General features: G+C 43.5%; 1 protein-coding gene across 4 annotated transcripts in view; it reads right to left on the bottom strand.

Annotated features, from left to right (window-relative positions):
• Positions 1-24811, bottom strand: part of dnm1b (dynamin 1b) — a 250550-nt gene that overhangs the window by 605 nt on the left and 225134 nt on the right. For 2 of the 4 annotated variants that reach the window (XM_078550074.1, XM_078550075.1), the window contains exons 20-21: positions 14365-14405; positions 2246-2692 (exon numbers count right to left, since the gene is read on the bottom strand). In XM_078550074.1, coding sequence (XP_078406200.1) covers positions 14384-14405 — 22 coding nt within the window. In that variant the 3' untranslated portion in view covers positions 2246-2692; positions 14365-14383. Of the gene's footprint in view, positions 1-2245; positions 2693-14027; positions 15255-24811 lie in introns of those variants that run through there. The other 2 variants (XM_078550078.1, XM_078550077.1) reach the window with 2 other exon arrangements.

Raw genomic sequence — 24811 nt, 5'->3', positions numbered from 1 at the left:
AAGCCAGTAATGGTTGGTTAAATTAGTGCAGATCAAACTGGAAAAATACCAGGTGGGGAGGTGGGAAAACATATACACAGGATTGTGAGAATATTATTAAATGGATAATATGAAAAAATATGGCATTTTTACCTACGAATCCAGAGGGGTTTTTTTGGAGTGAGTCTTGCACCCAGGAAGAAGTGAAATTTCTCCTGACAACAATTCTCTAAAAAAAATACCCACCAGTATTGGCCTCGAGTGCTCTCAGCTCCAGCACACAGAGGGTTAAAAACCCACTCCACACAGCCCCCACCAATATGTGTTCCCCTCCCACCCTAAACTCTACACCATCACCACCCGCTGCGCCAACAGATCTTCCTCCCATTTCCCATCCCAGCCACTCACCTCCCACCCCACCCTCCAGTGAGAATGCCAATGTCCAATTAGAATCAAGTTATTGCCCTCATCCACTAAAACCTGGGGTGAGATTGTCCAATCTGTATTTTTTTTTAAAAAGTAAACATATTTAGGAAAAATTATACAGGCATTTAGCTAAAAATAAAAAGAGAGGAATGATAAATTGGGCGTTGATCAGCTAAATACTATAAAGCTTCACAAATGCAGTAGGGATTATTTATTTTCTGGATAATCTGAGCACAGTGAATCCCATTAAATTACACAGCTTGGACAGTACACTTGTAACAGACTCTCTACACCCAATATCCCTCCATGTAAATGAATGAAAGGAAAATCAGATTCTTTTAAAAGTAGAGGTTCCCCTATGAACCCAACACACTCTTAATTCCCTTGCCCCCAGTTGATCAATGCCCAAGGCCTCAAGTGTATCTAAATTGTACTGAACGAGATCAACCCTGTAGACCACATCCATTATCCAGTCAAAAGCCAGGAGGTTATGCTTAAACCTTGATTAAATACTGGTTAGGCCTCAGCTGGAGCACTGTGTCCAATTCTGGCACCACACTTTAGAAAGTGTCTTTAAGCCTCGGAGAGGGTGTGGAAGAGACGTATTAGAATGGTACCAGGGATGAAGGAATTCAGCTCAATGGAGGGCACAGAGAAGCTGGGATCATTCTCCTCAGAGCAAAGGTGGTTAAGGGTAGCTTTAATTGAGGTGCTCAAAATTATGAAGGGTTTTGATAGGGTAAATAAGAAGAAACTGTTTCCACTGGCAGGGAGGTTGATAATCAGAGAACACAAATCTAAGGTAAGTAATTGGTAAGTAATAATAAAAAGAATCAGAGGGGAGCAAGTTGTTCTGATCTGGAATATGCTGCCTGCAAGGATACTGGAAGCTGATAAATAGTAGCTTCCAAAAGGGAATTGGATAAATAAAGGAAAAAAAATTGCAAGGGAACGTGAAAGATCAGGGGAAATGAAGCTAAATAGACTGCTCTTTCAAAGAGTCAGCATAGGTACAAAGAGCCAAACAGCCTCGCTGTGCACTGTATGGTCCTTTGAAAAAGGGAAGCCTTTGAGATTTTATACCAGCTCCTGGATTATTCATCTTCCTCTCTCCCAGATTTGAGAGACAGCAGAAGGAGATCCAAAAAACACCTTTTTTTAAAAAAAAAATGACATGAACGTGGATTTTTTTTTAACAGTCCGAGATTTTCCACAAACAAATACAGAAATATCAAAACCACCACCTAGTCAAGATTGGAAATTTTACAAAGACAGGATTACAGAGCAAGTATTACAGAGTACAGGAAAAGGTGAGCAACAGGCTACCACAGCTGTCTAAGAGAGAGGGCATTCTCTCACCGAACAGCACCATAATGCAATCTGTTCACACCACAGCCACGTCAGGAGTCGCCAGTCCAGGGACTTGAGCAGTGGGTTGACACGAAATAAGAAATGGCGAGCATTGATAGTTCAGTTGCAGTATTCATGACACGTTACTGTAAATTGTGTGAAAAGGACAGAGAAAGGGGGAGAGGGAGGTAGAATGAATGGTTAGAGGAATCAGAACTGTGCGACAACTCCCGGTTTAAGGAGGCCCATCTCTCGGTGAATTGAACCAACACATTCACATTCAAATTTGTTCAAAATGACTTTGTTTATAGTGAAGATCATCTCCTCATAAGAAAAGAACTGTTTGGTGGTAAAGGGAGTTTATATGAGAGAGATATACATGAAGTGCCTTATTGAGTCAGATCAATCGTGACACTGCCGCACAAAGTTGAGGTATTTTTACACGGTTAATGTTGTCTTTTTCTCAGCCAAGGTTTGACATTTTTTTTTTCGTGAAGGCAGAGCCCCATTTTTTTTCCCAAATAAAAGTTGATGAAAAAAGTCACCAAAGTACTTGCATAGCCACTGTGGAAATAAATCAGATTGACTTAACGTAACTTTGAATTTAGCTTGGAGAATTGCATAATGGAAGCGTCAGCAGGGCCCGTGAGATAAGGAATAAAATGCTTTTCATTAAATCTGCGATGTATATTTTTTATAATGTGTGTTTTATAAATACATTTACATACATATACAAATGCACTTGACTAGCAGAGAGACCACATTATAAGACTCTACATCTATGCTACACTGACACATAAGAGAGTAGGGGTGGGGGCGGAGGCAGGTTCAACTGCAGCCCATAGCAGCCCCCAGACCTGCTCTGAAATCTAAGAGGCTGGGCTCAATCGGTCAGACAATGGCCGGTCGGATAGGCGAGATGGGAGGTCTCCTGCTGCTGCGGAATAGGAAAGCACCACGAAAGAAACAACAGCAAAAGAAAGAAAGAAAAACAAAGCACACGTCAGTCGGCCATCACAACACAATGCAAGATTTCACCTGCCTGGGCCAAAAAAATGGGCACCAAACTGCTTGGAGAGATCATTAGAAAGAAAACAATGAATAGCTAGCCATTGTAGGTTTGAGCTCTGCCTGCTCGTGCAAGCCTCTCTCTTCTAGTTAACCCCATAAAGGGGTTTCTCTGGCCAAAGCCACACCCAATTCTGAAGGTGGATTTGGAGTTGAGGAACATGCAAGTGGCAGGTTAACACATCTGTCTGAGGGAGGACATGCTCATACCATTATGTGATCCGCTGTTTATACCACAGCCACGTAAACAGCTGCTGGTCCCTCTATGTTGACAATGTGTTAGCGACGAAGCCAGGAATGGTGGCCATTGGTAACAGGTTGGTTGCAGAGCCCATGCCGTATTGCTGCAAATTGCATTAATCTATCTTTATCTTCCAGATGGCTGACGGACTTATATAAACTGCAGAAATCTTCTTGTCCCAGCAGCTAGATGCCTCACGTGAGACTTTTTCATGGGCTGAAGGTGGCACCCTGAGAATTTCCCCAAGGAACGCAGCATTTGTTGAATGTGTTGGGGTGGTGGGCTGGAGGGAGGAGGAAGGGTGGACACAAGCTCAGGCTGACTTACCCTGGGGTCTGTGTGACAAACAGAGAGCACCCAAAAACCCTGGGAAACTCACTATTCTGATCGACTAAATTAAGGTCAGGGGCAAAATAAGTTGAACACTGAGTCATGGACTAATGGGCACAGATGCACCTGGTTCATGTTTAGGGCACAGGTCAAATTTGGGATCCTCAGGTAAGCCAGCCCTTGGCTTTTTCTTTGAGTTATCCTGAAAGCATTGACTGGGATAAGTTTCCATGGATATCAGCAGCACTCCAGCACCTCACAACCAATGACCAATCCAGTCAAACATGAGCAAAGTAGCATGTAAACCTGGGAATGTCCCACAGTATCAAATGTACACTATTAGACTAAGGGCATCTTATCAATGGCATAAAGTACCACAAACCCAGCAGGGACATTATGTGAAGTCCTTTGCAACTTTAGGTTGTAACTAAGTAGTTCAATTAAACATGTCTCTATCATTATGTCACCAGTGTGACAGTCCAATAGCTTTACGCCTTGTTATTCCCAACACCAAGCTTATATTTAATACAACGTTTAGAATTTTTACAATTTTCAATTATTAAATGTAGTGCAGGTGATCATTTTTAGAACAGTGAGTGACTGTCTGACCCATTTGGGGCAAAACTCCTCGTGCGGACTTTGATCCAGTTCCATTATAGTGTAGCGTTACCCAGACAACTAATTCCTTTAATATTCATTTATGCAATAGGATATGAAGAGCAAGTTCGTACAAGGTACTGTAAAAGGTGGCATACGACTGAGCATGTAAAGCGATGCGCCCACAGGAGAATGAACTGTAACACATACACAGTCATTATGGTTAATTTAACTAGGCCTAAGGCAGGGAGCTCAGCCATGGTCTGTCATCTCCCGCACCTGGGTTCAGATCCACCTGAGGCAAAGAGATCATTAATTTCTGAAGCAGTACCAACCTCACATTACCCATTATCATCACCATTAGATAATAACTTGATCAGGGTATTTAGTTGCTAGGGAACTTCAGCCTCAGGCCTCATTTAATAGCAGCTGACTGGAAGAGGCCAAATGCTCGTTTCAGACTGAAACACAAATCAGTGACGAGGACTTGCGCTCATTTAGGCCTTTTAAACATGGAAGAAAAACAACCCAAGACATCTCACAAAGGCATGCAGACAAATTTACATTGAGCTGAAGGAGATGTTGCCAGGGGTGACCAATAGCCTGGCCCAGCAAAGTGGCTTTTAAGAAGGGCCAGAAAGAAGATGTAGAGGTGGAGGGAATTCCAGAGTGATTGATGGCACGTCTGCCAATGGTGGAGGAAAGTGGGGAGGATAGGTGCCAGAGCCAGAAGAACAGGGGGATCTTGCAGGGCTGGAGGATGTTACAGAGATAGGAAGGGGGAAAAGGTCTTTAAAGGTATGAACCCAAAAGGTGAGAATATTAAATCTGAGATGCTGAAGGGACCAGGACCCGATACCAATAACCAGCATGGACAGGGATGATTGCTTGGCGAGACTTGGTGGGAAATAGATACAGACAGTAGATTCTTGGATGAACTCAAATTTACAGAGGGCGGAGGATGGAAAGCCAGCCAGGAGAACAGTGGAGTAGTTGAATCTGGAGGTGATGACGATCTCATTGAACATTTCAACAGAATCTCATCATGTTACAGAAGTGGAAATCAGTGGGCAGTCTTTGTGATGGAGAAGACATGGAGTTGCATACTCAGCTCAGCATCAAGTCAGACACTGAAGGTGCAATCAGTCTGGATAACCCAGGATGGAGGATGGAACTCGAGACATGGGAATTGGGATGGGGCCCAAAGATAAGGGTTTCGCACTTACCAATGTTCAACTGAAGAAATTGTGGTCTATCCCAGACAAACAATGAGAAAACATAAGGGCACTGAAGGAGTCAAGAGCGGTGGTGAAGTGAAGCTGGGTGTTGTTAACATATACAGGGAAGCTGTCCGAATGTCTGCAGATGTTATCGCAAAGGGGCAGCATTTAGATGGGGATGAAAGGATAGGTTCTTGGGGAACTCTGTAGGTAATAGCGGGGAGTGGAAAGAAAAGCCATTGCTGGAGGTATTCGGTTAGGACTGTTTAAGTAAGAGAGGAACCAGATGAGGGGAGTCCCACTGAGCTGGACAACAAAGGAGGATGGTGTGGTTGACCTTGTCAAAGGCGGCAGAGCGATTGAGGAGGGATAATGTGTCACCGTCACAGATTCAGGCTGTTTTAGTCCTGTATCGGGGGGGAACCTAATTGGATAGACTCAAGTTGGGAGTTGCAGTAAATATGGGTAAGGATTTGGGAGGCTACAACATGTTCAAGGTCTTTGGAGAGGAAAGAGGAGATTGGAGCTGGGTCAGTAGTCTACAAGGACGGAAGTGTTAAGTTTGGACATTTTGAAAGGAAAGGAGATGGTACCATTTTTTAATATTCATTCGCTGGATTAGGCATCACTAAGAATGCCAACATTTATTGCCCATCTCTAGCAGTGCTTAAGGAAGTCTCAAAACAACTGCAGTCATGTGGTGAAGGTACTCTCAATACTGTTAGAGTGTTCCAGAATTGTAACCCGCAACAATGAAGGAAAGAATGAGAAACTTGGGTCAGAAACAACTGGGCTAAACTTAAATAAGGGTAATTACAAAGGAATGAGGGCAGAGTTGGCTGGAGTGGACTGGGAAAGCAGTTTAGCAGAAAAGACGATTGATGAACAATGGCAGACATTTAAGAAAATAGTTCATGACTCTCAACAAAGATATATCCCAGTGAGGAAGAAGGATTCAAGAAAGCGGATAAACCAAGGAAGTTAAGGACAGTATCAAATTGAAAGAAAAAACATACAATGTGACAAAGATTAGTGGTAAGCCAGAGGATTGGGAAAGTTTTAAAAGCCAACAAAATATGACCAAAAAATAAAGACAGGGAAAATAAACTTTGAGGGTAAATTAGCAAATAATATAAAAACGGACAGTAAGAGCTTCTTTAAAAATATTAAAAGGAAGAGAGAGAGAGGCCAAAGTGAACATAGGCCCCTTAGAGAATAAAGCTGGGCAAATAATAATGGGGAACCAGGAAATGGCAGAGGAGTTGAATAATACTCTTCTGAAGAAGAGTCATAAGGACTCAAAACATGAACTCTTTTTTTTTCTCTCCACAGATGCTGTTAGACCTGCTGAGTTTTTCCAGCATTTTCTGTTTTTGTTTGAGTTGAATAAATACTTTGCTTCAGTCTTCATGATAGAAGATACAAATAGCATTTCAAAAATACTAAATCATCAAGGGGCAAAAGTGGGGGAGAAAATAAATAAAAACTATCACTAGAGAAAATGTACTAGGAAACTAATGGGGCTAAAGGCTGACAAGTCCCCTGGACCTGATGCATTCTAGATATTAAAGGAAGTAGCTACAGAGTGTTAGTGGATGCACTGATAGTAATCTTCCAAGAATCCTTAGATTCTGGAAAAATCCCAGAGGATTAGAGAACGGCCAATGTAACACTCTTATTCAAAAAGGGAGGGAGACAAAAAACAGATAACTATAGGCCAGTTGGCTTAACATCTGTCATTGGGAAAATGTTGGAATCTATTATAAAGGATGTAATAGCAGAGCATTTAGAAATACATATTCTAATCAAGCAGAGTCAGCATGGTTTCATGAAGGGGAAATCATGCCTAATAAATTTATTAGAATTCTTTGAGATGGTAACAAGCAGGATAGATAAAGGGGAACCAGTAGACGTAATATATTTGGATTTCTAAAAGGCGTTCGATAAGGTACCGCACATAAGGCTACTTAATAAGATATGAGCCCATGGTGTTGGGGTAATATATTAGCATGGATAGAGGACTAGCTAACTAATAGAAGACAGAGAGTTGGGATAAGAGGGGCATTTTCAGGATGGCAACCTGTAACTAGCAGAGTGCCAAAGAGATCAGTGCTGGGGCCTCAATTATTTACAATATATATTAATGACTTAGATGAGGGAAGTGAATGTACGATCGCCAAGTTTGCGGATGATAGAAAAATAGGTGGGAAGGCAAGTGGCGAGGATGACAAGGAGTCTACAGCGAAGTATAGACAGGCTAAGTGAGTGGGCAAAAACTTGGCAGGTGGAATATAATGCGGGAAAATGTGAGGTTATGCACTTTGGCAGGAAGAATAGAGGAGCTGAATATTACTTAAATGGAGAAAGACTGCAGAAGGCTGCAGCACAGAGGGTTTTGGGAGTCCTTGTGCATGAATCCCAAAAAGCTAACATACAAGTTCAGTAGGTAATAGGGAAGGCAAATGGAATGTTGGCCTTTATTTAAAGGGAATGGAGTATAAAAATAGGGAAGTCTTGCTAAAACTATACAAGTTACTAGTTAGACCACACCTAGAATATTGTGAACAATTTTGGTCCCCTTATCCAAGGAAAGATATACTGGCATTGGAGGCAGTCTAGAGAAGGTTCAGGTTGATCCTGGGTATGGAGGAATTTTCTTATGAGGAGAGGTTGAGTAAGTTGGGCCTGTACTCATTGGAATTTAGAAGAATGAGAGGCAACCTTATTGAAACATATAAGATTCTTAGAGGGCTTGACAGGATAGATGCTGAGAGGTTGATTTCCCTTGTGGGAGAGTCTAAGGCCAGAGGGCATAGTCTCAGAGTAAGGGGGCACCCATTTCAAACAGGGATGAGGAGGAATTCCTTCTCTCAGCAGGTAGTCAATCTGTGGAATTCTTTACCGCAGTGAGGTATAGAGGCTGGCTGGTTAAGTATATTCAAGGCTGAGATAGACAGATTTTTAATCAGTAAGGGAATCAAGGGTTATGGGGAAAAGGCAGGAAAGTGGAGTTGAGGATTATCAGATCAGCCATGATCTCATTGAATAGCGGAGCAGACTCAGTGGGCCAAATGGCCTACTTCTGCTCCTGTGTCTTATGATGATCGCTCCAAGTTGGAATGGTGTCTAATATATGATGATATATCTCCAAGTTGGAATGGTGTGTGACTTGGAGGAAGACTTGGCGGTGTTCCCACGCCTGTCTACCACTGTCCTTCTAGATGGTAGAGGTTGTGGTTTAGAAGGTGCTCTTGAAGAAACATTAGCCAGTTGTTACAGTTCATCTTGAGGACAGTGAACCATGCACAATAGCACAAGGGTCAGGACAGAAAGCTGGGTGATCAGTGGTTTACTGTGTGTGGGATCAGGGAAGCTGGACATGGGTTTCCTAGAACAGATAAGCTGGAACAATTGAGGGGAGAGGCGGGGGAGAAACTAGGGTGAACTGCAAATTCAGGATTAGGGTAGAAATGAAGAAATCATTTAGCCGTTAATTTGATTCCCTCAGGCACCAGTAAAGGAAGGCACCTTTCTCAGGAAGTAACACTGGCGCCACACAAGTGCCAGGCAATGACCATCTCCAACAAGAGAGAATCTAACCATCACCCCTTGTCATGCAATGGCATTACCATCGCTGAATCTCCCACTATCAACATCCTGGGGGTGACCATTGACCAGAAACTGAACTGGGCTAGCCAGATAAATACTGTGGCTACAAGAGCTGGTCAGAGGCTGGGAACTCACCTCCCGACTCCCCAAAGCATGTCCACCATCTACAAGGCACAAGTCAGGAGTGTGATGGAATACTCTCCATTTGCCTGGGTGAGCGCAGCTCCAACAACATTCAAGAAGCTTGACACCATCCAGGACAAACAGCCCGCTTGATTGGTGGCCCATCCAAAAATATTCACTCCCTCCACCACTGACAAACAGTAGTAGCAGTGTGCATCATCTACAAGATGCGCTGCCAGAATTCACCAAGGCTCCTTAGGCAGCACCTTCCAAACACACAACCATTACCATTTAGAAGGACAAGGGCAGCAGACACATGGGAACACCACCACCAGGAAGGTTCCCTCCAAGCCACACACCACCCTGACTTTAAACTATGTCGCTGTTCCTTCACCGTTGCTGGGTCAAAATCCTGGAACTCCCTCCCTAACAGCACTGTGGGTGTATCTGCACCACATGGACTGCACTGGTTTAAGAAGGCAGCTCACCACCACGTTCTCAAAAGCAATTAGGGATGGACAATACATGCTGGCCTAGCCAGCGATGCCCACATCCCATCAATGAATTAAAAAAAGAATTTTAAACTGGGATTTACAGGGACAATAAACAACAAAATTATTAATGTATTACAAGTGGCACTTGTCAAAGAAATCATTTTATTCAAACTAAATCTTGTGATTGCAATCACTCACTGTTCTTATGCTGGGCTTATGTTTTTATAGTCATGAATAAAACACCATTAATGTGCATTTGATACCTTACCATATTCCAAGTACTAATTAAGATCTCTTTTCTCTTTTCTCAGGTAAAAACGTTTAAGGAGTGAGTTTGAGTCTCGTTCCTCCTGTTCGCAACTTCATTTTTCCTCTAAAAACACTGACATGTTCCCTTAAACAATAATATTTTGGGGAGGGGAAGCCAATTGAAGTTTAATGTGGATTTATTGCCCACAATGTTTAGTCAACTGAAAGTGTGAAGAGGATGCCTTGTTTGTTTGTCAGTGTCTTTTTCACCACATGGACAGTAAGGGAAAGTATGAGTGTGTGACCTCTGATCGATTTAGCTTAGTGAGATCACTGGGGGGGAAAAAACTCATGGCCAATGGTTCCTAGCCTTGGACTAGTGAATATTTCTGGAGGAGGGAATGGGTGAAGAAATATCAAAGTTATATCTGAAATAATGGGTCTTCATTGAGCACATTATTTAACTAGAGAGGAACTACAGAATGTTGCAGTATAGAGGAATCTGGGTGTCCTTGTACATGAATCACAAGAAGTTAGCATGCAAGTACAGCAAGTAATTAGGAAGGCAAATGAACTGTTGGCCTTTATTGCAAGGGAGATGGAATATAAAAGTACAGAAGTCTTGCTACAACTGTACAGGGTACAGGTGAGACTGTGTACTGTGTGCTGTGTACAGTTTTGGTCATCTTACTTAAGGAGGGATATGCTTGCATTGGAAGCAACTCGGACAAAGTTCACTAGGCTGATTCCTGGGATGAGGGGTTTGTCTTGTGAGGAAAGGTTGAGCAGGTCAGACCTATACTCATTGGAGTTTAGAAGAATGAGAGGTGATCTTATTGAAACATATAAGATTGAGGGGGCTTGATAGGGTGGAATGCGAGAGGATGTTTCTTCTCATGGGGGAATGTAGAACTAGGGGATACAGTTTCAAAATAAGGGGTCTCTTATTTAAGATGGAGATGAGGAGGAATTCCTTCTCTCAGAGGGTCGTGAGTCTTTGGAATTCTCTTCCACAGGGAACAGCAGAGGCTGGGTCATTGAATATATTCAAGGCTGAGTTGGACAAATTTTTGATCGACAAGGGAGTCGAGGGTTATGGGGGGCAGGCAGGAAAATGAAGTTAAGGCCACAGTCAGATCAGCCAACATCTTATTGAATAGTGGAGCAGGCTCGAGGGGCAAAATGGCCTACCCCTGCTCCTACTTCTTATGTTCTTATGTTCACTCATGATGGGTAAGGATTGAAGATTTGTGATCTGTTACATAAGCCAGGAGCTCCTCTTTAGCCGTGGCTCAAATGTTACGTGCAGACTGTTTCTATAAACCCCACACCCAGCCCCTCCCTCCACTCATCTAGGTGCACGCCAGTTAGCCAGAGGATTCACATCGATAGATGTTGCAAAGAAGCAGAGCATAACTGTGCAACTGATTCATTTTGGGAAAGCTCTGTTTGTTTTTTTCAAGGACCCCTGTGCTTAGCAGCCGTCTCTGAAGGCCACAGTGCTGTAATACAGAAAAATGATTTAAATCCCACAGCCGCCACGTTGTCATATTTGTCACTTCCACCAGATTATGCAAGGTGCCCTGTGGGAATCAGCAGCAGACGGCCAGGCTAAACAAACACCGTGGACTGAGCGTCGCCAATGAATAGGTTCATTTCAGTCCAGGGCCTTGCAGGAAACACACTAGTACCTTCAAGTCCATCCAGCAACATATCGAGAGAGAGCCAGATTATACAGTGGACATGTAAATAACATGCATGCATCATTGATAGGGGGTTTCTGAGGGGCAGTGGGCAATGGAGGGAAACCACTAATGGAAATGCAGTCAACACAACACAACGAAAGTCAAGAAAGTTTGCCATTAAGTTTCTAATTTACATTCTATTGTTAAAATGGACGCATTATCTGAGGAAATACTTTCCTTTTAGTGCCACTCAGTAGACATTGTGTGAAGTGATGGCTCCTTCATCTTTCCATTGTATTTTTGGATGACTTTTCCAATCCTATTTTGTCCCCTCGTTTGAACTCTGGTTAGGGAGCACTTTGGGGCTTCCTGAAGGCACTACGTAAATGCAAGTCCTTTTTATCTTTTCTTTCTTACCAATGAGTGACTACTTTCTACTTTTGCTAGCTCAGTTACAGCTGAAATCTGCAAACTCACCGCCAGAGCAGGAGTTGAAATTGATATCTTCCTTAACAGTCCCATGCAGGGTGACAAACTCTTCACACTCTAATTAAATAAAATAAGGGACCCTTTGACTGTGGGACTGGTGGGGGTGGGGGGCGGAATGTTGGTTGGTGACCATGAGTTGGGGGTGGGGGTGCTGGTGACAATAAGCAGTGGTGGAGCGGGATGTTGGAGGGATGCTAGAGGCCATAACACCCCCTGGTTGCCAATGGTCACAGTGCGCACACTCACAAAGTAAACAAAGTCTCCCACGGGCTGTCCTAGAAATAAGGGGCAAAAGGTGCCCCTTAAGGGACACAAGACAATCAAATTAAGGGACAATCCCTTGAAGTACAGGACAGGTCAATCACCCTGGTGAGCCCCATGCTGGGCATTATGTTTTCACCAGCTCCCCTCTAGTCTGAGCCTGAACCCCAAATTCAGGAGAGTCACCCTTGTCATCCCCAAGTGTGACACATCCATTTCCTACCCTTCCTGGGAGGCGATTTGTTCTGTCTGCATCCATTAACTGTATTCTGCACTGTGTTTTCTCATTGCAGTGGTACAGTACAGCAGACACTCAACTGTTTTGCTTTAATCCAACTGGTTGCCCAATACTTGGATCGTACTGCATTGAGTAGGTCTGGTAGGAGTGCCTCTAGAATGACTCAACACCAGAAGCCTTTTGCTCACAGCCCTACTTTATATAAGGCCATTGTGTAGGACCAAATTTGTTGCTGACTCGGGGGTCTCTACTTTTTTCTTCTACGATTTTAGTGTGCCATTTCAATGCTTTGTGTAATGGAGCACTTTTCCATTCAGATCTCTATTGTAGCTACAAGAATTTCTGGGTCAGGTATATCATGGCTAGCTACACAGTAAAGCTCTCAGACCCAGCAGCATACCTCAGCAAAAACCTCAGAGGAACACCTTTACTGCATCAGCTCCCACACTAGCCCCCATTTTGTGGCCTGAGTGCCAATCTCAATGTCAGTTAGTTTCACTTTCAACCTTCAGGGAAATGGGTTGAAATTGCTTCAAATTAATTTCACATGGTCCCTTACAGTCACCATCTGTGTAGCCCGGTGTTGAACCCCAAGTCTCAAAGGTAGAGACCAGGATCTAACACACTGATTTCTTGTTTTCTTAGCAAATGTGCAACATTAAAGGGCAATTTATCCTCATGCGAGTGAAGATGTTTTGCCATCATCTCCACAAACCAGCTGGTCGGACAAATTGAGACAACGACCGCCAACAACCAATGGAAAGAGGTAATTATTTGGGATTTGTGGCAGAGATTGGAATCAGATTTCTCAGGTAAGTTCGTGGTGCCAAAGGTGTTAGGGGAGCTGCTGAGTTGGAGCACTAGAAGGATGGGCTCAGTGGGCTGAATGGCCTTTTCTTGTCCTTGACTTTGTCTTATGTTGTGTTCCTGGTGTATGCATTATACCACTAAAAGCTAAACAAAAGGTGCAGAGCAATTCACTGACGTTGTCACAGTTACATTCACAATACTCTGAGATACAGACACTGTTGACCTCATATACAGAGAATGCACTAGCAGGGTTCTCTACAACGTCTCTTTCCTTTGGTACCAGTTGACGCTTGTGAAATTTTAACCACTCTCTAATCTTTGCCAGCTGTTTGTGTTTTAATCAATATCAAATAAGCCAACCTGTAGTTGTCCTGAACAGATAATAGACATGACTCCGAATTTATCATCCCAGCCCTGACAGATGGGAGTGTCTCATGGTTGTTTGAGGTATCAAGTGGTGTAACTGGGGAGAGGGCTTCAAAAATGTTTCCAAACAACCTCTATACAAAAATTAGCAACTGTTACCATAACGCATCAATGCTGCAATGCACAAGTTCCCTGGGAACAGATGAACAATGGTGTTTTTTATGACTATACCATTATTGGGATGCATGGTGAATAATCACAGTGGAGAAATCATCAGGGGGGATAACCTGAGCTCTTTTCACTCATTGCAAATGGATGGAGAGGAGTGTGGGTGAGGAGGGGTGAGCAAGGTGAGGAGAGTTGGGAACGAGCCTCAGGAATGAACTTCAACCAAGGGCTCGCACAGAGAAAGCAACAGCGGAGGAATTAAACGTCAACGGCTACCAGAGAAAATAGAGGCATCGACAGACGACACAAGCAAATTGGTGTATTATAATCAACACGGTTTATTAATAATGCTATTTTTGTAATCCTAATGTGGTGTGCACATACTGTACTATCACTGGGACGGGTGAAATAGCTCAGTGGAGGGTGGTTTTAAAGGCACTGCCTTTAACGGCAGGGAGAAGAAATTACAACAAAGCATATCTGACACCAACATAGTTTCATGATGTTGTGACACAAACTGTGACACCACGTCACACACTTGCTCACCACTGCTCGTTAAAAGCAGTGCCCCTTTAATGACTAGGCCTACATAGAGGTGTGTGGAGAGATGGTCATGCAAAGCACGGCAGAGGAGGATGTGTTAATGAGCAGCGGCACGTACCAGTCGAGGGTTAATGTCCTCAAGGGTCACTTATTGTTATTCTGAAAGATAATATCAAATAAAGATGGCAGATGGACACGGTCAAAGGTAACAGATCATGACGACAAAAGCGCACACGAGTAGCTCTCCCTTTCTCTGGTCAATTTTCCATCGCACAAACAAGCTCAAACCAAAGCCCTCACCAGCCAAAGGTACAGGTGCCTAAAGAGGACAGACATTCATTGCCTGGACCAGTGTTATTCACCAACCTTTATCACAAGCCACACTGCCAAGCAGTGTCCTGCTCCAGGGGTACACAGAAGGGTGCTCCCTATACACTACCTGATTGTGTGACTGCCTGTGCCTTCGACTCCCCCAAGTTCCAGCTTGGCCAGATGCCAAGTGGAGGCCAATCACTCTCCCAAAGGAAAGTGGTGCAGGGGAAGCGTGAGAGATTGGAGGAACTATGGGTCTGATAGTTTTATCAAACTATAGGTCCTCTAGCTTTCACGTAGTCTGTTCACCCGTTCTCTGGATGCTGGGTTGGGCCCTGCATCTTGATATATTCTCCCACAACAGCGAGAGAAAGAGGGACACGGCACTGAACCCCAGTTCCTGCAACATCTCACAGCCAAGTGGACTGTGAAAGAAGCCCCAGAGATTTACAGGTGAATGGAGATATGTTGCAAGTACCCCTCCTTGCATTGACAGGCTGCAATATGAATCTCACTGGTCTAGACATTGCTTGCCTTTTTTTTGCAAGTTTTAGTGGTGTGTGTCAATGTTTCCTTATATGGCAATGCACATTACATAGCAAGGCAATTTACAGAACCTGGATGTTTGTCCCCTGTAGGAACCCATACTGGTCCTAGAGCAGTTCAGTCCAGGTCAGTTAGAACCCTTGGCGGTCCCTGCAAAAACAAAAGTTTGGTTATTACTAACACCGATAATCTGCAACCCTTTAAGAGAAACATGTTTATTTTTCCTTTACCAAACTGTCCCCCACCCCTCAACGTCCCCCATCTCTCAAGAAGGCATTAAATCCTCAAGTGAGAACAAACTTCTCAACTCGGCCTGTCTCCTGGCCCCTTGCCTGGGTGACTATTGTTAATGCAGGAGACTGAGAGCGAGTTGTTCTGATCTAGAATGCGCTGCCTGAAAAAGGCAGGTGGAAGCAGATTCAAGAGTAACTTTACAAAAGAAATTGGATAAACGCTCGAGGGGGAAAAAAGAAATTACATGGGGAGTGCGATTATTTGAGTAGCCCTACCCAAAGAGCCAGCAGAGGCATGATGGGCTGAAGGGCCTCCTCCTGGGCTGTCATTTTCTGATTAAGTGTAGGCAGGTGCTCTAATCGGAGGGGATACTCTTTCAAACTTAATCCTGACGTCCTCATCTGCGTCTCGAGCTGGAGAGCTAGACTGCGATCAGGAGCAAGGCGTTGAACACAACTGCAGAACCCTTATCCACACCGCCCACCTCCCTGAAAGCAGGAAGCCAGCACTGACCAGGGATTGAACCCGAGGCCTTCTGTCCAAATGCCTCAGCTAGTCGCTGGACAAAGTGACTGACACAAGTGAGCTCAGCAACGCCCAAAAAAATTAAACAAGCACATCAACTCATGCTTTACAAGTTAATCAATGCATTTCATCACAGATTCCCGAACACAACAGTCAGATTTGTCTGACTGTTAAACGCATTACAATTGCTGTAAAGTGAACAATTTAAGGCACAACTTAATATCATGTTTTCATGTGCTGGGATTTACTAATAATCCCACAAAGCTGCAGTTTAGACCCGTATCAGTTAATGGGCTCTCTCCCCCCACCGCCCCATCCCTCAACCCTCAACCCCACCCCTACCCCCAATTGCTTTATTTCGTAAAGACACTGGCTCAAGGCCACTGACACTGGTTATACTCCATGTACTTCACCCCACTCCCCCTCCCCAAGGTGACTATTCTTCATGTCCATGAGTTATCTGACCACGAGGTGCAGCACACAGGCAAACCTAAACTTGCCCTTGCCTATTACCCAGACACACGCATGGACACGTGCGATGGGCGCACAGAACACACAAATAACATGGACTTTCTACAGGGCTTGTTGCAAAGCAATCGTGCCAATTTTTCCCTCCAACCCCATCTGGAATGCACGGCCAAGAAGGGTGTGTGGAAGCAGCTTGAATCAGAACTTTCAAAGGGGCTTGGATAAATAATTGAAGGGGGAAAATGGCAGGGCTACTGGGAATGAGCAGGGGCCTGGGCGTAATTGGATAAATTTTCAAAGAGCTGGCACAGATGCGACGGGCCGATAGGCTTCCTTCTGCACTGTGTGATTATGTTGCTTTTCATGGCAATACCACTTTTATTCTTCACTGTCTTTTCCATCTCCTCACATTGACTGGAAACCTGATTAACTTCTCCTTTATGACCTGGTTGAGACAACCCACTCACATTTCATAATTAAAATACAAGTCCTGTGGCGTCATGTGTTGTTGGCAACAGGGAGTTTGGAGGCTGTTTGAACCTAGCGTGATGAAAGGAGCCCAGCTAAATACGTGTGAAGCAGCTCCCGTGTGGTCTTAGATTTTGATGTGCTCGTGTTCCACACCAGTAACCTTAATTGTTAATACTTTCTCCTCATGTACACACAGTGGCAACAATGGGTCACACAGTAAGAGTTTCAAGGGCGATGGGATGGGTCTAGAAGTCCCCTTTATATAAAATCACATAATACAACACACATCAGTCATTTATAGAATCGCTGAATAGTACACCACCAGAGGTGGCCACTCTGCCCATCTGGTCTGTGCCAGCCCTTTGAAAGAGCTATCCAGTTAGTCCTATATCCTGGCTCTTTCCCCACAGTCCCTGCAATTCTTTTTCTCCTTCAAGTATTTATTATTGCAAAGCACTTCTGCAGTGTCCCCCGAAACTAAATATCAACATCCTCAAAAGACCTTGATTTTTCCCAAGCGGGTATGCGGACAGGAATTGATAGGTTGTATGCAGGAAAAGCAAAGTGAAAACAATTGGATTCTCCATTTAGAAATAAGCGAGGGCTTCTTTATCTTTAAAATGACAGATGTCGGTTCTGTGAAACTTCAAACACTGGCTGTACAATGTGTCAGCAGCAAACACTTTCGGTGTAGGCAAATGGTATGCTGGCCTTTATTGCAATAGGATCGGAGTACAAGAATAAAGCAGTCTTGCTACAATTGTATAGGGCTTTGGTGAGACCTGGAGTACTGTGCAGTTTTGGTCTCCAAATCTAAGGAAAGATATACTTGCCTTGGAAGTGATACAACAAAGGCTCACGAGGTTGGTCCTTGGGATAACAGGGTTGTCCTGCGATAAGAAGCGGAGTGCATTGGGCCGATACTCTCGAGTTTAGAAGAACGAGAGGTGATCTCATTGAGCCACACACGATTCTGAAGGGACTTGACAGGGTAAACACAGGGGTTGTTTCTGCTCACTGAGAAATCTATACATATGGGGGCAGTCTCAGGATAAGGGGTTGAACATTTAGGATTGAGATGAGGAGAAATTCATTCACTCAAAGGGTTGAAAATCTTTGGAATTCTCTATTGCAGATGCTTCGTGGATCATGGATGCTCCATTGTTGAATACATTTAAGGCTGGGATAGACAGATTTTTGGTCTCACAGAGAATCAAAGGATATGGAGAGCAGGCGGGAAAGTGGAGTTGAAATAAAGGATCAGCCATGATCTTATTGAATGGTGGAGTAGGCTCGAGGGGCTGAATGGTCTACTTATGTTCCTGCCAAAGAGCCAAACTCAGTAAAACTCCCACTCCTCTGCTTTAACCATCAGCAGAGCTGCCTGCAGAGCACCAGTGGGTTGTTTATTTTCTATTTCACACAACAGCAATGCTTTTATCCTCATTCAGGTTAATTTAGTGCCAAATTGGTGTTCGGCTAGAGATAGTTGTCATTTACGTGAGCCCATTTCCCCTGGCAACCACACTCAGGCTGTTCCAAACACTCTTCACTTAGGACTTAGCCAGAGAGAGGGAGATCATCACCCACTCGGCCAGAGTTAGGTTCAACCAAGGTGCGAGAAGAGCTTGGGCAGCAAGCTGATCCACTGCACCACCCCTTGCCCAGTTAATTGCAGCTTCACAATTCACTGAAGCCTTAAGTCCAGGGGTCGTCAACCTTGATAACAGCCACTTTTTAAACTTAGTCAAAAACTAACTTTAAGGGCCGCAATGCTGTCCTTCAAATGCTAATAATAATAAACATTGGTAAATATATGAAGGTATTTCTGGCTCTACAAAAATTGTTGCTGTATGTATTTTTTTTATCTATTTATTGTGTTAGGTTTTTTGTACTGCCAATGTTAATGTTTTTAAAGCACCAAAAAATTAAAGGTATTATGGTGGCTAAAAATGTCAAATCAAATAAAGACGAATGTCAAAAACAGGAGGTAGGCATATTTATATTTGCGTAAATAAGAAGGTGGATGCAAAAAATAAGAAATGTTAAAAAAAACTTTTGACTTTAATGCATTTTCTGCAGGCTTGGTTGAGAAAAGTTGGGAAGTGCTGGAATTCTTAAGGAGACACAGGTTGCCCCCTGTATTAGCCTAACACAAACGCCACTTTCTCACAAAGTAAGAACACTTGGATTTGAGTTTCACGTTAACATGGGAGAATTAAACATTTCTGCAAATACATTGGATTTGAACTTGGGTTGGTTGCTTGTGAGAGACTGACCAACAGGTGGCAGTGTGGCAGAGGGCATAGCAGGACTGGGTTTTAATTCATGGGAAGTAATCAAAAGCAGAGAGAGCTCAGTAACTCAGGGGAGTGAAATTTATTAATACTGAATTGCAAATTATGATTCATATAAAAACCCAGTGACTCATTAGATTCTTCTGCCAGTTAATTGGAGCCTGTGTCATCTTCTGCACCTCCAGAAGATGTGCAATGTCCACATCAGGATGTAGCGGAACTATGGGAGGTTTAATGGGCGATTTGATACTCCAATTGTAGAAAGGTCTGCATAAGACTTGGGTAGTGCTCTCATTTTTCAGAACTTCTTTGAACACCTCTCTCACACTCCAAGAAAAGGTGCAAGAAAAAATCGATCGAGCAATCCTTCCCACAGGTTTTAATCACCCTTTGTCTCTTGCTCCATCACAACCATTGCTGCGTTTAATTGTTTTATCAATGCTGCAATGGGCAATGCTCAATTATTGATGAGGTCCAACACTGCGCCAGCTCAGCCTTCTACAAACTAGGCAGCGAGTGTTTGACAACAAGAACCTCCTCGAGTCAGCTGAGGTCATAGTGTACAGAGTAGTTATCATCACCACACTCCTGTGCTGCACTGATACCCGAACTGCATATCAGAGACACATAAGAGCGTTAGAGAAATTCCATCAGCAATGCTTCCGCCGCACCCTCCAGATTCAATGGGAGGACCACTGAACAAACACTAGTGCCCTTCTTGAAGCCAGCTCCACAAGCATTCAGGCAAAACTCCTGCAAAACCAAATTTGATTGGCTGGACACTGTGTCCAGATGGCTGAAAACCATCTCCCTCACCAGCCCTGTTTTTTCAACTCTCCAATGGCCAGCGTTCTATGGAAGGACAAAAAGAAAACGCTTCAAAGACACTCTGAAGCCCTCCTTGAAGCGCAACAACATTGGCATCAATGACTGGGAGGAGCTTGCGACCAATCATTCAGAGTGATGATAACTTGTTCATCAAGTTGCATTGTGCTTCCAGTCCCAACATCTTAATGATGAGGCAGAATGACAGCAGAGGAAAGAAAAGCAAGCAAAACCTGCACTCCGGATCACACTACCTCATGGTATGTACTGCCCCATGTGTTACAAGATCTGCAGATTGATTATCGGTCAGTTCAGTCACATGAAGACCCATAGCAGAAACTAGCGACCCTGAGTAGATGTCAGCTTCGAATCGAAGGACAGCCAACAATGATGAATGGCCTTTGCTCCAGGAGCATAGGCACCAAAGGAGACCATTCAGTTCCCCTCGAACCCGTACCTGACATTCAATTAGAGTAAGGCTGATCTCTATCTTAACTCCAACTACCTGCCTTGGGTCTGCATCGCTTGATACCCCTTATCTACCAAAAATTTATCAACCCAATTTTGAAATGTTCAACTGATCCCCAGCTTCAACACATTTTTTGGGGGCTGAGTGTTCCAGATTTCCAACACTCCTTGTCTGAAGAAGTGCTATCTGACATCAACCCTTCACACTGGAGCTTTCCTGTCTAAACGCCATCCTACATTCTCATCAAGAGTCATGCATCAGCTCTTAATATTCTTTCCCATAGTCTCAAAACAGTGAAACTCCTTACCTTTCTTGGCCTACCTTCTCTCACACAATTTACAGGTTTTTAAAAGCAAGTGTACCATGTACAGTTTGGTCTCGTTACTTGATGAAGGATATAGTTGCAATGAAGTTTCACCAGAGTGATTTCTGGGATATGATGATTTGCCTATCATGAGAGATTGAGTAGAATGGGCCTATAATCTCTGGGGTTTAGAAGAAAGGTAGATGATTTCATTGAAACATATAAACTTAGAGCCATAGAAAAGTTACAGCACAGAAAGAGGCCATTTAGCCCATCTAACTTCTCAGAGGGCTTAAAAGGGCACATTTCTGGGCGGCTGGAGAGTCCAGAATTAAGGATCATAATCTTAGGAACAGATTGGCCATTTAGGACTGAGACGAAGTGAAATTTCCTCACTCAGAAGGTTGTGAATCTTTGAAATTCTCTGCCCCAGAGAGCTGAGAGTGCTCAGTCACTGAGTATATTCAAGACTGAGATCACTAAATTTTTGGACTAAAGGAATTAAGGGATATTTGGATAGGGTAGGAAAGTGGAATTGAGGTAGATGATAAGCCATGATCTTGTTGAATGGCTCAAGGGACCAAATGGCATACTCCTGCTCCTATTTCTTTTGCTCTTATTATCTGTTCACAACCTGATTTTGCTCATCTTCTCCAATATTCTTCACAGCTTCGCTGGTATCATGCTTCATGGACCTTCATCTAAAACTTCTCAGTTTAGAGAAAGACCCTGTGTGTTGTCACATTGTTGAGAATCATTGTACATCCACTGGATGTGGAGGGGCTCCTTACACTAGTAGGACTGATGGCACATTTACCAAAGTACAGGTTATAAGACAGTACCACAACTTATATGCGAATGTGACTTAGGCACCAGATTTAATTGCAGCTGTTTCTGAACTTGAGCACAGTAATTACTTGTGTGTCTAAAATGGGCCAGAATCTTCTGTAAGGAATGACAGTGGTCCAGCTTCCCAATAGTCATTAAGGACACACCATTCAATTTTACTGCCTCTAATAACACCCCACTCTGTGTACAGAACTATCTCCTTCATCCCCTGCTCCTAGGAAATTTCTGTTCCTTACCACTACTGACATCCTCAATGCTACACTTGGCATTATCACCATGGCAACACCTCTCCATAAATGGACCATTTACAGAAAGGAGCACAGTGGTCAAACTACCAGGCAACAGAAACAGTCTTACATAGGCTGAAGGTCAGTAAAGGGAACTGTATGTCCTGAATGTATTTTTGATGATAAAACTATAGTAACACAAGGTTTTATTTGTCAATAGCTAATCAGAAGATCAATTAGACATTACAGGGATGCTCCCAGATGATCACACGTCACCAAGACCCTCAAAAGTCAATCACAACAATGGTAACATTAACAGTGAAGCCTCTTTTCCCTCCAATTTTCACCCCTCTCCCTCAGAAAGAGTGACTATTGCTAGAACTACTTAGAATATACAGCTCAGAAATAGGCCATTAGACCCAGCAACTCTGCACTAGTATTCATGCTCCACATGAACCTCCATCCACCCTCCTAAATCTCACCCCATCAACATATCCTTCTATTCCTTTCTCCCTCATGTGTTTATCTAGCTGCTCCTTAAATTCATTTATCCAATTTGCCACAACTACGCCATGTGATAGCTAGTTCCTTATTGGAATTATTAGTGATTATCTTAGATTAAATGACCTTTGGTTCTGCATGTGGCATGTCAGAATCTTCTGGGAAAGGTGGAGACCTGGCAGAAGCCAGCACCTGCCCCCCAACTGCCCCTCACACCCAACCCACTTCTGAGGACCTTTGGGCCCATGGCTCAGTCATTGTTACAGTGAGGCTGAGCAAGTTTAGAAATCACTTAATAACAGAGCGTTGCCTAAAAGAGAGATTTAATTTTCAGGCTGTGTCAGAACCAGTCATTATCTTCTGGATCATCCCTGACATAAATTGAAGGTTGTACAGCCATTCTGGTTTAGGGAAGTATAATGGTGCAGTCCTGTTCTATAATAAGTACAGGGGTAACAACCTGGGAAGGTTGGAAGAGCATCTTTACAGAGAGAGGTCTCTATACTGAGCATTAAAAGGGCAAGACACTGTCATCCGATACTGCAATAAGTTTTGAAACACTGTGACCAATTTTGCATGATGTTGCCCTGTAATATAAAAACGTATCCCATCCATTTTATTCCCACTCTTACACTGCAGTAAACTGGAATGCAAGCAAGGTAGTTAGATGGCTGAGATAGTTGATAGTTATCAGCTGGAACCTGGATTTAAGAGTTCATGCGACTCCTTAAAATGAAAGAATAAAAGTGAAGTAAACCCTCACTTGGGCTTTTGTTACCTCTAGGCTTGACTACTCCAGCACACCTCCTGCCTGGCGTCGCACATTCTACCCTCCATAGATTGAGGTCATCCAAAACTCTGCTGCCCCTGTCTCAATTCATACCAGGTCCAGTTCCCCTATCACCCATTTGCTCGTTGACCTACATTGGCTCACGGTCAATTAAGCAACATCTTGATTTTGAAATTCTTGTCCCTGTTTTCAAATTCCTCCATGGCCTTGTGCCTTCCTGACTCGGTGATCTCCTCCAGAGATTATGGTTCCACTTGTTGGGAAGAGTTAAGCTATAGAGACTCTCAATATGAGAAAGTCATCAAGAAATGCAATAGCAAATTCAGAGACAGCTGTTTACACAGAGAGTGGTGAGAATGTAGAATTCGGTACCACAATACGAGGTTGTAGTGAATAGCATAGATACATTTAAGGGGAGACTACATTAGCCAATGAGGGAGAAGGGAATAAAGGGTTATGAAGACAGATTTAGATGAGGAAAGATGGAAAAAGGTTCAAATGGAGCATGAACACTTGCATGGAATGGCCGGGCCAAATGGCCTGTTTCTGTGCCATAGATCCTATGTGGTATCATTACTGTACTGGGATTACACTAGAGTATCTATCATTATCAATAACGGATACTAAAATTTTCCTGGGATGGTTGACTTAATTCAATTTGAGATCACAAAAATTTCAAATGAAGACTTTTTTAAAAGCTCCTTGAGGATATTTCTGCTCTATGTTTCGATGCATGGTGTTCTTCATGTCTGCACACTCTTCCTCTTCCCCCACATGCTGGCTATGTTGAAATCATCATCATACCATCTCTTACTCTACACAAATTTATTGCCAGGCACTTGGTGAAAATGGTGGAAAAAGTCTTTGCCACATTGAGCCTACCCTTTCTCCTGACACCTGCAGCCTTTCCAAAACCAGGGCATTTCCTAAAACTCGACGAGCTGATCTGACTTGTCATCTCTTCCTCCTTTTTGATCTTGGCGGAGTCCTTCACTAACGGAACTGACCCATTCATCTAGATTTCTTGTCTTGGGAAGAAAGGGTTCTGGGCTCATGATGCTGACCAGTGTGTTCATTTCACAACACTTGCACATTCCTGATTTCCATCGCCCCACCATTGGCGACCAGGCCTTCAGTTACCTCGGCCTTAAGATTTCAAATTCCATCCCCGTTAACCTTTTTGCCTCTCTCTCTCTCTGCCTTTAAAACACTCCTTAAAACTTTCCTCTTTGAACAAGCATTTGGTCATTTGTCCCAATGTCTCCTTAAGTGGCTCAGTGTCAAATTTTGTTGGATAGTGTTCCTGTGAAGCACCTTAGGACTTTTTACTACATTAAAGGCACTATATAAATGCACATTGTTGTTGTTGCCAATCTCTCTTTTTCATTCCTCGGACCTGCAGAGTCCCATTGCTGCCGCACCTACACCCAGTCTCCTGAGAAACCTTCGAAGGGGAAAAAAAAAAGCAGAGTTCAACTGTTGATCAGGAATGTGAGTCGCTTGGTCTCAGGCTGTTGAATGGCCTTACTGTTTCTCTGCGGTTCAACGGTGAATGGGGCTGCACAGGCCAGACTACTGCTTCCTCCTTCAACAGACTCAGCAATGAGCACACCGATTTCATCAGAGGCATTTGCGCCCCAGGTAGATTTTAAAAACCAACTGCTTCAATGCATTAAGATTCCACACTCTCATTAAATTTAAGCAATTTGTATGCACCGATATTATAAGTAGGTACACACACACAACA

The sequence above is a fragment of the Cetorhinus maximus genome, chromosome 10 (assembly GCF_964194155.1).
Source record: "Cetorhinus maximus chromosome 10, sCetMax3.hap1.1, whole genome shotgun sequence".
Lineage (NCBI taxonomy): Eukaryota > Metazoa > Chordata > Chondrichthyes > Lamniformes > Cetorhinidae > Cetorhinus > Cetorhinus maximus.
Note: the sequence above shows the minus strand (reverse complement) of the source record. Positions and strands in the feature narration are given on the sequence as shown.